The 17,945-nt window shown below is 31.3% G+C and overlaps 1 protein-coding gene across 2 annotated transcripts; it reads left to right on the top strand.

Moving 5' to 3' along the window:
• The first annotated feature begins 7,491 nt into the window (after window positions 1-7,491).
• Window positions 7,492-16,142, top strand: LOC143076225 (hemicentin-2-like). 2 transcript variants are annotated; one of them, XM_076251939.1, is made up of 7 exons: window positions 7,492-7,803; window positions 8,994-9,281; window positions 10,299-10,577; window positions 11,031-11,438; window positions 12,700-12,804; window positions 13,531-13,555; window positions 15,079-16,142. In XM_076251939.1, the coding sequence occupies exons 1-7, from the start codon at window positions 7,542-7,544 to the stop codon at window positions 15,329-15,331; spliced, it is 1,620 nt and encodes a 539-aa protein (XP_076108054.1). In that variant the 5' UTR covers window positions 7,492-7,541; the 3' UTR covers window positions 15,332-16,142. The 2 variants fall into 2 exon arrangements, with proteins under 2 accessions (XP_076108054.1, XP_076108056.1); XM_076251941.1 differs by lacking the exon at window positions 13,531-13,555 and having other exon boundaries at window positions 15,079-15,210.
• The last annotated feature ends 1,803 nt before the right edge of the window (window positions 16,143-17,945 follow it).

Below are 17,945 nucleotides of genomic sequence, written 5' to 3'. Positions count from 1 at the left end.
CTTGTAGCTGACGACGGGATAACCAACGTTTGAAAAAAATGCCGTTTGGCCAAAAGTTAGAATCATACACTCTTTCTTTTTCTGAGTGTCGAACATTTAGTTGAGCAGAGTTACTATATAATCCTTTGGTAAAAAATCGAATATAGGTGAACTTGATATTGTTTTCAAGTAGGAAGTCTCGCATGTCACTTTCGGTGCAGTCTTTCCTAATTCCTCCGACATACAAACGTTCGACTCGTTTATCCGATACTCCCCTAAAATTGTTTAACGAAACCATGTTTTGATCACTCGATATAACAACTTCAATGTGTTCTGTTGAGGATTGAGTCTGTGTTTGCTTTTTCCCATGATTTTCTATAGTCTTGGACATTTCAAATGAACTGAATTCTGACATACTACTATCATCGATGACTGTGTCTATATTTGTAGAATTATCAGTAACTACAGTCGACTATGTCGAAGTCAGCCGGACCAGAGAAATATTTCGAGATACACGTAGTTCGACTCAAACGAACACCGGAAGTTCGACAATCTAAGGGACACAACTCTTGCTTAGCTTGGTAAAGCTAAAATAAATCCGGGTGAATATGGCAAGGGGATCGATATTCTAGTATCAGATCGATGTATTTGTATGTCACAGTCTTTTATTATTATAATGACATTTTTTTACTTATTCAATTAAAAAAAATCCTATGGCTTTTCCAAGAGAGTAATTTCCAATCGATAGTTTCGTTATTCAGATCGGTAATAGCTGACAAAATAGTTTATTCTCGGATACAAGAGATTTAAGGAAATTTTGATTCTATTCATTTTGTTTTATCTCACTCTTTCTTTTCAAAAGAAAATATAACAAGATTAAAGACGCCGTTTGAGTAGTTTTTAGGTGATCATCAACGGAAGAGCTAATCCTCACTTTATACACACCCAAGCTCATTAGTGTAAATCACAAATTAATTGTTTTGTAAACATTTTAAATACTTTTACATGAACATTAACAATGTATCCCTAATTATTTATAAAAATTCTATAAAGATAATCTTAGGTAAACACTCATGGAAATAGCATGTCATAAATCAATACAGTGTTCAGTGACCGGAAATTTAATTACACGTGTATTGTCAGATTAACTCTTCAATCCATTTTTAAAAATCCCGGAGGTCATGTTTTGACATATGTGTATTAGTTCGAGATAAAAAATGAATTTTGAATGCTTTTGTTAACCTTGGGACCGTAAATATAGTTCGACTTAACCGAAATTTCGACTCATCCAATTTCGACTCATCAGGTGTCGAATTACATACTTTTGTATGGAATAAAGTTCGGGACCACGTGAAAACTTCGACTCATCCGAAATTTCGAGTCAACCGAGTTCGAGACAACGAGAGTTAACTGTATATCTTTTGTTCCATTATACTGATGTTCAGTTGTCGACTTTTCTTGGTCTTTATCTGTTAGGTCTGCCATTTGAAATTTTGACAGACGTTTTGGACTCACGAAAGAAATGAGATCAATGTCGCTGTCTGTACTTATTTTCGGGGACTTTGGATAGTTCTTTGTTTTTGTTTTTGTCTTCTTCATGTCACCACTCTTGTGTAAATCTGAGATACTGCTGTTGTTCACTTTGATGTCTGATTTAACTGTGTCTATTTCGTCACTCAAATCATATATATCTTTTCTCACTAATTTTAAGTTAGCACGTAAAGCATCTACTCCGCTAAATTTCGAGTCTTCCAGCCTTGATATCCTAGAATCTACAGACTTTTCGAAGATTTTCAACGCATTAATATCTTCTTTTACTGACTGTATTTTGGTTGAGTTATTTCCTGTTTCGGTTGCAAGAGAACTTATTACTGTGTCGATTTCTGAAATATCCTTTTTGACCTCAATCAAGTTTTGACTATTTTGCTTAGTCTGATTGTTTTCATCTGTAAGAGTTTTGATTTCGCATCTTATTTCGGCCATGAATTCAACTAAAGCAGAGTCAGATTTGTCAATCGAATTTTGAAGTCGGTATATTTTATCTGATTGTTTCTTCACGACATCTTTTAACGTTTCATTTTCTTTAATCATATCTCGTATCCTTTTATCAATATTATCGATATCTTGTGCGTTTTCACCTTTCATCGTCATTATATCGCGATCCAACCGTGCTAAGCCTTCTTTGAGGAACAAGTCGTTGGAACTGTCTGTTCCTACATCTTGTCCGTTATCTGATGATCTACAGTTTTGTGATTGCCTTGGTCCTTGCGATTTTGGAATATTAATAGTTTCTAGCAATTCGTCGTTACAGTTGTCATTCAATGCAACATACAAAATAAAGCAATCTTTGGCTAATTTTTGTAATAATGTGTCCCCATTTTTTGAACGTGCTCCATATCGCTTTTCAAAGTTGCTGTCTTGTATGGAAAATTTTCCCGATCTCTAACTTCCGAAAAGAAACGCATTCTTAATTCTTCAAGTTTATGTGTATCACTACTGGTTGTTTGGATTAGTTTTGAAATGAAGGTTTCTTTTGGGCAGCCTCTGAAATTTTCATCGAAGTTATTGATTATTGCATCTTGAGATGATATATCCATATAATTAAACACTAAATCGTCGGGTCCTTCAAACTCATTAAAATCATCCCTCGTTTTATTTTGTGTCAGATCCATTTCATTATTCGTTTCTATGTGACTATCATCTTGACCGTATTGCAAATACAACGAACCAACTGCTTGGAGCTCAGTAATCGTGTAAGAGTCGTTCATAATAACTGAGTATAGTAATGCGTATTCGGATAGTTTCGCAAGTCCTTTTCTGTATGTAAACGTTTCGTCTGCTATTAACTGTAGAAATCATATACAAGTATACCGTATTCCGCTGTAGGCAATTAAAAGAGTCCAAAGTCCAACTTAATAATTACGGACGATCGTTGACCATAGAGTACACACTATATACCCTTAGTGAGCTGTTTTCACTGTTGTGTTGTGCATATTGTTTCATATATTCTGTTTTATACGAATTATAGATAAATGTTTAAACTCACAAATTTGAATATTAGCAATCCTGGTAAAATAGAATAAGCAACCAGTTCATAAATAAATCCAGAAAAATCGATTTAACACTAAAAATCCAAATATTAAAGCTCGCATACACCTTGTTTCCTAGCCTCGTACAAATACAGCTGATATTTAAAGACACTAAACAGTTATTGTCTATATAACAGTACAATATAAGAACGAACTATAAAGTCAATTACTTAGTAACTGCTGCAAACACTTAAAGATATCACTTTTGAATATTAATTATAAATAAATAATAATAAATTCTTTAAAAAAATCATGTTTTGTATGTCAAATCTATTTATTTTCGTCAGACTTAAACGTTTGAAATTTTCTATTCTTAATTTAAGGAAGTATTATGAAACAATATATCGTTTTATTAATATATTGGACTTTCGATTGTACCTCACGACAACCAAAAATATAACAAAAGTGGAAAAGCTTTCAACTTTCATTACAATAATTTTCCCAGGCGAAAATAAAAATATATGTGATAATCAAATTTATAAGTCGACAAATTGGGGAATGTCTGAATTTTTTGGGTTATTCCTTGTGACAGTTTAATTTAATTAACAAAGGAATAATAAAACAACTGTTTACCCTTAGTTATAGTTAAAATCAACAAACATCAATTATCTGGATTGCTATATCATATATATTAATCACAACTCCTATATAATATAATGTTTTAGTCTGCATTACAATAAACATCCAAGTTTCAACTTGTTTTTCCTATAATTTTTTGCGATAAACCCTTTAACGAATTTTGGTATTTTGTTTTAATGATCACATCTTGTTATATGTTAATTTATAAAATACATATATCAACAGTATCATGAAAATTAAAATTGTATCTGAAACATGTCAGTGATTGTGTTATTTGTCCATTTGACATGCACATTTTCCTCGGAGCTCGCTATTTTTGTTATCTTATTTTTTCAAATATTTTAATGTATTAATTAAGTTAAAACAAAGCAAGAATATCCAAAGAACAAAAAAACAACTAAAAATCTTCGAATTCTCAGATATACAAGTCATTGTATTTATAAATGATTTGGCATACTATTGTGTATTTATGAATATACCTTAGATTTAACAAACTAATAGCCAAAACATTTATATTTACAGACACGTAATGGCAATTTTATATCCAGGAATAATTCTAATGGGTAAGCTTTCGTAGTTTTGCATATACTATGTTTATACTTCCTCAACATATTGTAATGCGTTCGTTAATTTCTTGACCACTTCTGTTTTAGAACAGTTAAAGTAACAACAACGACACCGATTAATTAATTACAACCACACAGACAATAAAGTCAACAGAACAAAAGAAAAACCAAAAAATTTTTGCAAGATAATGCCGATTTTATAAATTGCCTGTTACAATGTATTGTGAAAGGTTTGATAATGTTTTACTTTGAAAACCTTATAAGAATTCTTGTTAGGTACAAATCAGTAAACGTTGGTATTAATACAAGGAAACCAAATGTCAGGATCGATTTGATAAAATGATAACACCACGTACACTTGTGAGACTTATATTTTATTTAAAAAAAAAAGTTTCATGGAAGTCATTCTGATTTGGTTGACTGTTAACGTTATCATAATGACTTAGATTATCCTACTAGATAGTGTTGTGTGCTGTTGATTTTGTTCTGATCTATGCAGGTGGGGCCTGATTCTATATACTTGTCTTTTGTTTATGCTAAATTAAATCTGCTTTGTCTATATACCTTTTTGTTTATTACTTTGTTGACATATTGTTTTTATAATGATTCAGATTATAACACAATGTTGACTGTTGTACCTATTTTTTGACATTATTACTTATTATGTTGTTGATTTTGTTCACACATTTTTGTCGATATAATGAAATTGTATGCGATGTCATACACATGAGAGGTTTAGCGTGCTATAAAGCAGTTTCAATACACAATTTTCTACTTAAGAAAATGTTTGCACCAAGACAAGAATATGACATTTGTTTGATGTGTTTGAGCTTTTGATTTTGCAATTTCAATAGGAACTTCCCATTTTGAATTTTCCTCTGAGTTGGATATTTTTGTTATTTTACTTTTAACATAGCACATGTTACACAAGAAGAGCAGTAACGCAACAAAACATCCATTGAGTTAAAAAAAAATTCAATAATACGTTATACATATTTCGGATGGTATATTGGAATAATTAGTTACTGCAAAAATCGTGCAAAGTCGCTAAACGAGATCGTCACGAAAATGCGTTGGAAGTGAGATAATATATTCAAGTTCTATTCACTGTCCTCGTACTGTTCTATACTTTTATTGGAGTAAGAAGTGGCGAATATTCATTAAAGGAGAAACAAATAATTAAAAAAGTGTGATTGATTGATAAAATTCCTACCATGATTTTGGCAACTGCATTATCCAAATAACATTTTTTAGTAAATTTTGAAAATTTTTGATTTTGTAATGAGACTATATGCATGTACCTGATCATTAAAAACATCGCAGTACGCATGGATCTGTCATTAAAATAAAGTATTATCTGATTGTACATGTTCTACACATGCTCAATATCCATTCTTCTTTGTTGATTGTTTTTATAGAGTGACAATCGGTAAACTACGGCTTCAAAACACGACAATTAAATAGCAACCATATTTTCACATCATAACAGACAGAGATAGAAAAATAAATTACGATTATACGATATGTTTACGTAAAAAATGATAAAATAATGCACAAAAGACTAAGTTTATGATATATGCATGCATTGGTTCAAGAATGTGATGAACATTATTTTTCACCAGTCACTCGTTTCATATGACTTTAAAAGAAAGTCATTAAAATGGTGCGCTTATAAAGAAAAGTTTTTGCTTTGCGAAGGAACAGTGTCATCTTAAAAACCAAGAAGAAAGTGTTCAACTACAAGATAAAAACAGGGTGTAAATCGATCCCATGCACAAAATGTACATGTTCTGATTAAGAAAATAACAAGCAATAGTTTTGCACAATAGTCGAAGCAAACTATGTTTTTACATATTATTCATGTTACTAACATGTATGTTATTATAAATTTGTACTTTTAGGATGTCATACTGTATTTGTTCACCTCAACTATTGTATCTGTATTTATATTGTATGTTTCTCTGTAAACTTGTATTTAGTTTTTAGAGAATACAGTATCTATCTATTTCTCTATAGATCTTTAGATTTTAAATTCATGATTAAATTATACAAAAAGAGGCGAATCATAACATGGGGACATGCATACTGATCAGTAAAAAAATAAACTGACATCGACATGGTTATAAAAGAAAAAGAAACAATAGACAAAACAAAACATAGAAAACTAAAGATCGAGTAATATCAACCACAAAAACTGTGAATGATCTCAGGTGCTCCAAAATGTAAGGCAGATTCGTTTGCACATGTTGCACCCGTCGTATTGCTTATATTGATATTAACCCGGTAATAGGTCTAATTCGATAAGTCATATTCGGGTTAAAGGAGATTTATGATAAGTGATACGATATATAACAGATTGCACCAGAATCCTAACTGGCAAAAATAGTTGATTCTCAAACGTCTTCGGCCAAAGTATGCGTATTCCTAACCATCTGCATAACATTAGCCCATACAATAACATAAAAATATAGCAGGCACTTTTGTAGAGAAACACTTTAAAGAATATGGAAGCACTCATGAAAAAGTATTACCCAGTTTAAATTTCATTTACTATCATGTTTCCTTCATAGAAAAATTAAAAAAAAATCTTTGTTATGAATCATTTCTTCATTGGGTAGCAGGCAAACACGTTTTGGTTTCACGCAGTTCAGAATTCAGAAAAGACTAGCTTTCATCGGCTCTGGATACCTTTATGTGATTTAATAGAAGACGGTTACGTTAAAAAATTATAGTTCTTGTCAATTAAACAGAATTGATCAATATGAGGTATATAGATTCCATCACTGCAACCAGCTTTTACGATATTTCTTTACTCGAGACAGTTAAATTTTGATATTAAAGCGCGAGGCTTGCTGAGCTTTTTAAATATTTAAATATAGCTGTTGAGAGTGGAGAAATATCGTAATACACGAGTTATAAAAATGAAATCTGATTCTCTAATTATTTGTATCCTTCTTTTTCAAAAATTTGAGGAAAGTTATATTCCCTATACGTGCCTGCATCAGGCATGGTAGTTTTTTGTGGGATGTCACATTAGGAAATTTATAAGAAATCAAGAAAAAAAAAATTTCGACCAATCATTTGCTTAGAACAGATATGTCATTAGTGTGGAGAAATGTTTTTAATTCAGGTCAGGGAATATAAAAAAAAGTACAAAATTTGAGAAAAGACACAAATAATGATAAATCCATAGTAAATTGAAATAAATCAATGGGCCTCTGTAACATTGTATTAAGAAATTGATATTAATGTTGTATTTGCAGTGGTTGCAAGCATTGTTTTTGCATCGTCTGAGAACATCACTGCAATTCTTCAGGACGATATTGTCATGATTTGTCCATTTTCCAGCAAATCAAAATCAGTAATTTGGTTTGGTCCAGGTAATGGAAAATTGACAACTTTTGTTGTTGGTGACAAAATCAACAAAAATATAAGAAACTATTATCGTCTTCGAGTAGTTGGAGATCACATAGTGGGAGAATACAATTTACAAATATTAAACATAAGTACAGAGGATGCTGGACTGTATAAATGTCACAGCATTCAAAATGGAACAGCAGTGGAGGCAACTTTTAAATTGAGTATAATAGGTAAAGTGTCATTGCATAAATTTACATACAAACATTAAGACATTTATTCTAAGTATTAATTCTTTTTTTGTTGTTGCTTAATTCGTATAGAACATAAAACATAACGAATACAATTAAGACATAATCATAAAAAATGCAGCTTTCTGTTTATAGAGGAAATTATGTGAAGATTTGATACATATACTGGGTTTATGAATATTGATCAACCTATTCTTAATATCCAAAATAATAGAATCAAAGTAGATCAGTTTCTTCTCCAGGTAATGCAACCATTTTTTTAATATAAATTACATGTTGTCTGTATTTTAGTTTTCATGACGGTTGCAATCAATCTTAAGAAAGACACAGATGATCATGCCATGAACGAAATTCAACATTACACACAATTTGATTTGACAAGGAGTCACGACTTATTTCAAATGAAAGCTTATCCATCTACTAACCCTTTACTATTATGATGATCCAAATTCAAGCCGGTAGTATAGTGGATTGTCTCTCTACATTCCGTGAAATTTAATAATGAAGCTCAGAAAATTAAATATCAGCGTTTTACAAATCTATTTTTATACATACACTGTATGTTAGATGCCTATATTGATTAATAGTGTCACAGTTGTATCTAAAGGGAAATAAATCGAATTGTATAGTTACAATTAAATACAATTTGCGTACGTACTTCTTCATAGAACATTTTTCAATTGGCAATATATAACTTTTTATAGAACATTAGTACCACATGTACCATTTCATTTTTAAAAAACTTATATTTTTTATTGACATATCTTAAATTCATTTATGTTGTGAAAGAGCTACCGTAATCTGTATATGCCCAAAAGAAGTTGAAACTATGTCCTTCTCTTTAGCAAAATATTTTTTCAGTAAACAAAATAGTATGTTACTTCATGTACTTCAAACGATGTTATCACAAACAATTCGATTCGTTTATATGTACATTCTATCATTGCAACTCATATATATAAGTTTGCCTCAAACAGCGAAACTGAAATAAATGTACACAGAAAATAATACATGTATAACAACAGAAAATATATTTTATTACATGATTTCATAATGTAGCGGAGAAAATTAAATATCACATTTAAAACGTCAAAGTGAAGGATAAACGTCTTTTCATATACAAATGAACAAATCTTGTTCATCTTTTTTGTTTGTTTGTCATTCTATTTTAGAAAAACCAAGGACTTTGCAGAACAAAAGATTCTTTCAAATAAAAACACAGATGGGAACACCTGCAATTATAGAAATCGAAGTTGAAAGTTTAACAAAGCCATTTGTCTCTTGGGCTACAAATCCTGGAGGAAAACTTGGTATTTGGGCAGCTTCTACTGAAATCTTTCCAAATTATGTTTTGAAATCAACAATTGTTCCCAAATTGAAATCTCATTTCGGAAAGTACGGTATTAAAGTTCGTAATGCTGCTGGTAGCATTGATCTGGATATCGAACTTCAATTGAAAGGTTATTAATAAAAAAAAAATCATTAATATTTTAACTATTATTTTAAAGTACCTTAATGTATTGTTTTATTTTGATATTTTTTGTCTTTTGACATGGTGTTGGCAGATGATCACTGATAAAAGTGTTGATTCTCCATTTCATATCTTTCCTTTCTCTTATTTGAACCTATGTAACTCTTAAATGAAATGAAATGAGGTCCGATGGGTATTCGACTCGTGTTTGAGAGTTAAACCCACTGTTTCAAATGTTTTTATACGTTTTTTTTTTTACAGAAAACTATTTCATAAACCTATTCAAGGAAGAAGTTTTTAATTTAAGAAAATCATAATTTCGCGGCGTACACTGAGGAGATTCTGATAGAATTTATGAATACATTCGTCTATAAAAATAGATAATAATGCAGTAAACTTCTGTCACCACTAAAATCATGACGTTTACATAGGAAAATTGAGATATGCCCAAGATTTTCTTTTAGAAAATAAGATATTTGAAAAAAAACCACAATTGATTTAAATAAAGTTCCTTTTTAAATTTATTCAAAATGATTTGCATTCATGTTATGACAGGCAATGACGGGCTTTTATTTCCAGAACTGTTTGTGTCCTCACTTTTTTAAGTTTAAATTTTGTTTTAAAATATAAAGTCATTTAATACTGTACTGATTTATGTTCATTTGGTGAGTTGGATATTTTTATCGTTGTATATTGCATACCATTATTATATTCGAGGCAAAGGCTTATTGTACACTGTCGTCTACAGCCTCTTCTGTATTAGGTTAGAAAAAAGTCACAAGTAATGTATAGTTAATCTCTTATCCGAGGGACTGTCCTGCTTTGTGTCTATTACTAGAATGTATGTCATGCTTATGCTTAGTGTGGATAGTTTCTACGTTGTACAAATAGCATCAAACGTATCTTAATGGACAACTCTTTGTTTTTATTCAAAGAGTTCTTTATTTATGGTGTAATTTAATCTATGCATCTTTTATGGTATTTGAAATATTCCAATTCTCTTCAGATTATCCTGTTATGGTACATCCAGCAGTTGTGTATTGTAATGCATCAACACTGGCCACTTTAAGTTGTGAACTTCATGCCAATTATTCTGACCAGTGGCAAAACGTTTGGACTCAGACTAGAAATGGACAGTTTATAAAGGACATTGTTGGTAACGTAAACGGAAACACATCATCGATAAATATAAACTACTGTGACTACATAGAAGAAGGTGATTACAAATGTACCTGGAAAAGTAAACTGAAAACATATTCAGCTACATCTGTTGTGAAGACAAACGGTAAGGAAGGAAAAGTATTCATGCGTATGATATACGTTTTAATACTTAACTTAATCGGAAACGTACAAAGTTAAACTAGTAGTGAAAAGAGCATGAAATATAAAGAGAAACAGAAAGAAATTTATGCAAGGGAAAAACATAATTTGGAAGTTCTGTTAAAGTTACATGTAGAAAATCACTTTCAAAACTATATAACACAATTCTAGTCTTTTATAAAAACAAAACCTGTTGAGCATAAAATAAAATGACCCCTGCTTAAAACGAAGTTCGTAAGAAGAATGCAAATGTCTCTTTGGGCGTTCCTGATAAAGGTTAATCCTGAGAAGCTCCTCGGACGCAAGACATAACGTGTTGTTTTTATTTTTTATATGACCTTGTCACTCTAAAAATAGTACAAATTTGATCACATCAGTAAAATATTCAGTACAAACTTTTTTACCTTTTTGATTGTAGGACCTCCTACAATTACTGAAAGCATATATTTGGTTGAGAAATCTATATTTTGCTTGGCCATCAGGTTTTATGCGCAAGCAGGTTATATAGAAATACGCTGGTTTAAGAATGATCAAATAATAGAAAATTCTACAGAAATAGACATTTCTTTAGAACCATCAGCTGTTAGTCTAAATTATTCAGGCAGATACATCAGGGAAAATGGATATATATCAAAACTTTGCATGGAAGGGTTTACCTACAATGACATTTTTCAGTACAGTTGCCAAATCATTAACAAGTATGGGAGCATTGAGTTCTCTTTCCATGTCGATTGGATTTATCAACGTTATCAACAATTTCTTTCAAGAACGGAAGAAATGACCACAGTATATGTTGGCGAGGAAGAGTTTAAAGAACATGCAGAAGGTAACAGCGCTATGAAAGTACCAGTAGTTGAAGATACACCTCACACTTTTAGTAATTAGATTGAACTTATAAATGTCATATAGTACAGGTACAGTAGAAGTCATAAAGTTGTTAACGTAACATGTTATATTTCGAGATGTCAGACTGCGGTCTTTTTGGATAGATTTCAATCATTAGCTTAGAAAAGGGAATATGGTATATTCTCGTCTTGGAAAAATTATGAAAATCAGTTTACGGAATAACATTTCTTAAACTGTTTCAATTTTTATTGTATTTTTTTTTATTGTGGTTCTATATTATACATATTAACCACGTATACATAATGCTAGTACAACGACTGAAAAGCTTTAATATTCGGTAATGGTGAACTATATAAAGCTTTTCGAAATGTTGGTGTTTTAAATATAAAAACATTACCTTATGTATTCGTGTCATAAAAGTACTTTTAAACAAGACCAATAAGACTTATAGTGTTGATAGTATTTGATATTCAATAAACAATAAATATCGGCTATCAGACATTTCTCGGAACTGACAACATGGACAATGAAGTAGGTAAACTTTACGGTAATAGATATAAATAAATTACTGATAAAGCATAGTTTGATATTCATTCAGTGGTTAATCGGTACAGTTCGATTTTAAGTGACAATTTCCAACTATTTGAAACAGGTTCTTGAAATAGATGCATTGCATTTGTAAACCAACATTATTTTAATGTAAAAAGAATGACAAATACACAACAATACATTGATTTATAAATATAATGTACGTTGATCGGGAACGCACATTGATCTCAATCTGAAATCGATACTTTTTACTTTTAATAATTCATTATAAAATGAAAATGTTTAAACAGATCAGTATTGAAAACTCTATTGAATATTCATATTGAAGTAGAATGTACACACTGTTTCGCTACAGGAATTAAAATAATTTCAAAAGTATATATAGTATGATACCTATATTACTCAGAAAAGCAGACTTTCCAAACTTACAAAGCTCTATAAATGGAAATTACGGAACTGAATCCTCAGTTAATGTAATGATGCCTTGAAAACTTCAAACTTTCGTACACATTTTTTTGTATATTTAACTAAATTAAATATGTTTTTGCAAATATGTGTACTTATCGGTAAATGTTGTTATTTTTTTAATACACTTTTGCTGCATAAAACAAGCAGTTGATATGATTTAATTATTAGATAATAAGCATTAATCATGAATTATTTAACATATCATTAATGATTTATCTTTTAAGGAGGAATATCGACTATAGTGTTTGTATTGATTGGCGCTGGAGTATTTATGTGTGGGATGGTAATCGTTATCATAACGATGTGTTATTGTAAAAGTAGTGAAAAGGGTAAGCTAAAGAAAAAAAAAACAACTTTATACATCATCGCCCATCAAATTCAAGATTTTGCCATGTTTTTGGCTTGAAAAAAAATAAATTCGAATTGACGTATCTACATTCGGAAAATGTCTTACATCCCCTATCAAACAGGGTTATTTATGCGTTTTTCGATCTATGTGTTATGCTTCGTTGAATAATATATGTTTCCCGTTCGAGTGAAGATCTTGAATAATTACATGTTTCAATTATATATACCTTGTTTGAAGTGTCAAGGGTTCAATGGAAACATACCCGCACACTGAAGTAGTAACGGAGGTACTGAATTTGTGTGCTGCTGAGCCTTTTTCAGTTTATACGAAATGAGGCAAAAAAACTTAGTGAAAACTGACCTTGGAATAAATGACACTTTGTATGTTTTTGAATAGAATAATTATTGGAACTGACCTTCAAGTTTAAAATGTTTTCCACCTTAGTTTCCGAAATCTTTTTAAAAAGCATTCTGGTTCAAGATATTGTTGTGACCGTGATAATTTACAATAGTCCTCCCAACAAATTTTTACTCAAAACTTCTGTCACTAATAAGGTTTATAATTTAATAACTGAAATATTGATAAAGAAGTGAATCAAAAGAAAATCGGTTTTAATTAAAACAGAATTGCATAGGGTATACAGTTAAAAACTGCAGCTTTGTATACTAATTGTTATTGGATATTCAAATTTATGGATTGTCTTTAGACGTTGTAATACGTAGGACTGATGGGTAAGAAAACTGTATTTTATCTCATTTATGATACACTGCAACTACTAATAACTATTGTTTAGTTAGCAATGTCTGCTAAAACTGATACTAAACAATTATAATGTATTAATTTCGAAACCTTGTAAGGTCGAATTGTCCTATCCATTTATTGTGAAGTGTATTCAATTTTTTTTTTAAATAGAGAATCTGAAATAGTAAGGATGACCATCTTTGAGCTCTATGTCAGAGCGCAATGTCACAATCATACTATTTTAACATGACAGCTTGAGTTAAAATATAATGGTCAGAATATGAATAATGTCCGATGCATACATATTTAACAATGTTTAATTTGTGTTAAAAAGAATGTCTTTATTTTACTGTGAATGTGCATGTTATGGTATGTTTTATTTTTGCTATTTTGCATGTAACATAGTTGTCAAACGAATATGCACGTTTAATAATATAATTTCAACAATCATTATGTATCAACTGATGAAATATTATTTGAACTAATCTAATTTTTTTCCAAAAAACTCCATTGATATCTGCACAATCCTGTATTAACTATTACTCAAAAACATCTTAAATTGAAAATATCTTAGCTGTTCACAAAATTGTCTTCAAGTATTAGGTTGATTGGTGTGTGATTGGCAAATATACTGCATCGACTCCTTTTTCATATTCTGATAAAAAGAAATTTATTCTACCGTCATATTTTTTGGGGCCAATTGGTAGCGTCAAGCACATGCAATTTCGATTAATCTAATAAAAAAGTATGTTGTACACGAAATTAACATACCAGGATGATTGAATAATGCGAATATAGTTTGTCTCGAATATCTTACGTGTTCATGTATACATGATTGTAATTAGTAAAGCTTGCCACACTATTTTACTTTTGTTTGTGTTTCTTTTACATCCTTTTGTGTTTCTCTTTTATTGGCTACAAAAAATCACGTTATAATGACTTCGTAAACGTTAATGTTAGCCTGACAAAATAGAACTGATTCTGGTAAATGCGTATGATTTATACATTCTTAATGGATTTGCGGAAATTGAATATCGGTCGAATTCGCAATTGTGCATTTCAGGTTGTGGTAGGCTGTCGATCGCTTAAAAAGAAAAAAGCGAGATCTTGGTTAAGCAAAACAATTTTGGGACCTCTTTTTTAGAATCAGTCAACATGATAATCCGTAAAAGTCAGTAGCGGAATAACAAAACAAAAAAAAACATACAAAAAATGATCTGCAAACAAGAACTTGACTTTTAGATTAGGAAACTGATTATCATATCACAGAAACCAAAGACAACACAATGTATAAAAGCACCAGTTGAAGAGCAATGGATATGAAATGTATTGTTACGAAATGTCAAACTAGTAATGCATACCAAAGGAAGCTTAAGATGACCAGGAACAGAACGTGTATGAATCGCACATCTATCGCTATGTATCATTCGTTATATGTAACACATAAATACATACATTATGTATATAAAGTACAACATTTATAAATCATTATTTCACATTGATTTTTTTCAAGGTTGAATCCATCAGTTGAAGATACTCCGATGCAGCCAGAATATGAAGAAATAGAAATTGACGTCGTTCAAGAAACACATGATAGTTCATATGAGGTAGAAGTAGAGCAAGGTAGTATTGACCAAACAGGTGCAAATATTGTTCCTTCCGATAACCCTGTAGGTGACCTTACTGACGCACCAATATACCTTGAAATTCAGGAAGGAGGATTGGAAATTCATGCATACACAGAATGCAAAACATTGTACAATTGAACAATGAATTAAAGGCAGAGTTGAACAGAGAGTTTCTAGGTCTAAAGAGAGGTTCATAAAGAATGTTTTTATGAACATAAATATGTAGAAATAATAACATACATTGTGTACAACTCTTATAACAACCCTTTGATTGGACATGTTCAAATTTATCAGGTGTGTGAATTATCTGTTGAGATTAAAAAATCAAAGAAAGTAGCGGAATTTGAATAAACAAAATTTGAAATTTTGACATTTTGATTTGCTTAACGTTTTGGAAATTGGGATATAATTCGTAAACAAAGTTCAGTGATAGGAGATGCAGAACTAATCTGTCTACAAATAGTATTGGATTTCGTTTAAAAAATTACAGAATGAGTTAATTGAACAACACCGATACGGTGCCTTCCCGATTGTCCCACTTTTTGAAATTACAGGTAAAAAGGTAGTGAAATTTTGTGGGACGATCGGGAAGATGTCTGTGGGACAATTTGGAAGTTTTTAATTGTAGGACAATCGGGAATTGTTTTGATTGTGATTAATCTGTTTTATAGTGTAAAGTAGGTAATTACAGGTAATTAATCATTTTCATGTAAAATATGAAAAAAAGAACATAAAATAATTCTTAAATATTTTATTTTGCACATATTGATATGAAAAAGCAGCAAACATAGCATATAATGTAAAGTCATAAAATATTAGATATCAAGCACTTCTCATTTCTTCATTAATGTATGATAATAGGTTTCAATCAAGCATTTTAGAACATAATTGATAATATAAAGCACAACTATTGTAGAAGGTTCAACAATAAAGAATACAAAATACTTAAGTATATTATTAAAGCAAAATCATATTCTGGAGGCAGTGTCTGCAAACTGAAATACGGTGATATCACCATTCTGTAGTAATTGTTGATCTTTCAATTGTTAAAGACGCTGGTTGAGTTGGGTGTACTTCCTTCTTTGAGTTGGTCTGACTCCCCCGGCATGGTACTGGATAAGAGTTATCTCGTTAAATCCCTGTTCTTCTTTGCGGTAGTTTAGTAGTGTATATATGTTTGGGTGTGGCACTTGGATCCTTTTTTTCTATCCGCTGTGTCATCCTTTTAAGTGGTTAGTTGTCCTTGGTCCTTCCTTCTGTTTGATAATGATTCCATATCTGTCTGTTTGCTTCAACCCAGTAAGTAGTGATGTTATCTGTAAAGGGGGTAGTATTTGCAGTTGAATCTGAATTTTCCAACTCTTCTAGTGCATGGAACCAGACGTCTTCTACTTCTGCTGTTGGTACGAGTGAAAGAACTGCTGCCTTGTGTATCATTTGGTGGATGTCTGGTTCTCCTTTGTAGTTTGTGACGAGTCCTGTTGATTGAACTTTACGCCAAATACATTGTGTAAAGTGGAAAAAACAACATTAAATAGTAATTCCAGGAAAAGATGTTCTGGTAGAATTCTGTACAGCAGATCGTAATCTTTGAAGAAAGTTGTCGGATCCAATTGAATCTGGCATTGGATCACAGAAAAATATCAAAATGGCTGTTCGCCGCAGTCAACATTTGTGAAATGCACCAGGCTCAGTTCGAAACTTGTTCGTAGAAACTTGCCGAGGAGTACTGAAGGATTGTTTGGTTGATAAGAAAGGTACATTAAGCATGTTTAAGGGCAAGTTTGAAACTCTGTGGTTGCCAGACGGGACCTGATCTCATAAAACTATTTGAGTGGAGTTAAGCTTGGGTCAACACCTTTAAAATGAGCTAGGCGCCTTTTAATTCCTGTGATGGTCATACTCCTAATCTAAATATAATAGCACCGCCTCACAAAACGGAATTGGAGATTTTCATGGCTTTTCGTGATTCTAAAAAGATAATAAGCCGTTTTATATGCCAACGATGCTAGCAGGCCTGTCACTTATTTTTCGGAGGACAATTCAAAATCGCTTTTCTGTTTTTTTTCTTTCTCATTTTATGATACCTTATCATTAGGAGATACAGGAACAATGTCGAAATAGAAAAAACCAAACAATTATAGCTAAAGTACGATTGTTAATAATAAGTTAAGATAGTTGTAAGGAATCGTGTTATACATGATTTGAACAAAAGAGATGCAATGTACGACAGAAAAACTACATATATATATGATATGCACAGATTGATCATTTATTCTTAGATGCATGCTTTTTGCATAGTTGTTTTCGGCTTTGAACTAGCTGTCTTTAACTGAGAGTACTCTCAGAATTGTAATTAGTGTACATTGTGTTGTTTGGTTGAGGGATGTTGGGAAAAATACCCTACCACATCCTGTGTTTATGTTTGATGTTTTTTTCTGGTTTGTATCGATCCGATGAGTTCAGCCTTTTTCAAGATTTTTAGTTCGTTCATATGTTGTACTGTTACGCCACGGTCCATGTTTAGGGGAGTGTTGGAATTCCGCTAACATGTTTAACCTAGTCTCATCTCCATGCATGTACCTTTCCCGAGTCAGGAGCCTGTAATTCAGTAGTAGTAGTTTGTTGCTGTGTTACATATTTTTTTTCCATATTTTGTACTTTTATTAGGACGTTAGTTTTTTCGTTTTAATCTTTTTACATTTGTTATTTCGAAGGCTTTATAGCCGACTCTTCGTTATGGGATTTGCTC

Source organism: Mytilus galloprovincialis, chromosome 5, assembly GCF_965363235.1.
Source record: "Mytilus galloprovincialis chromosome 5, xbMytGall1.hap1.1, whole genome shotgun sequence".
Classification (NCBI taxonomy): domain Eukaryota; kingdom Metazoa; phylum Mollusca; class Bivalvia; order Mytilida; family Mytilidae; genus Mytilus; species Mytilus galloprovincialis.
This window is presented reverse-complemented; position numbering and strand designations above follow the sequence as displayed.

Excerpts from the sequence above, each read along its gene's own strand:
- LOC143076225 (XM_076251939.1), top strand. The coding sequence starts at position 7,542 with ATGATTTGTCCATTTTCCAGCAAATCAAAATCAGTAATTTGGTTTGGT. Across the intron at positions 9,282-10,298 it reads TATCGAACTTCAATTGAAAG|ATTATCCTGTTATGGTACAT; the intron begins GTTATTAATAAA and ends AATTCTCTTCAG. Across the intron at positions 10,578-11,030 it reads ATCTGTTGTGAAGACAAACG|GACCTCCTACAATTACTGAA; the intron begins GTAAGGAAGGAA and ends TTTTGATTGTAG.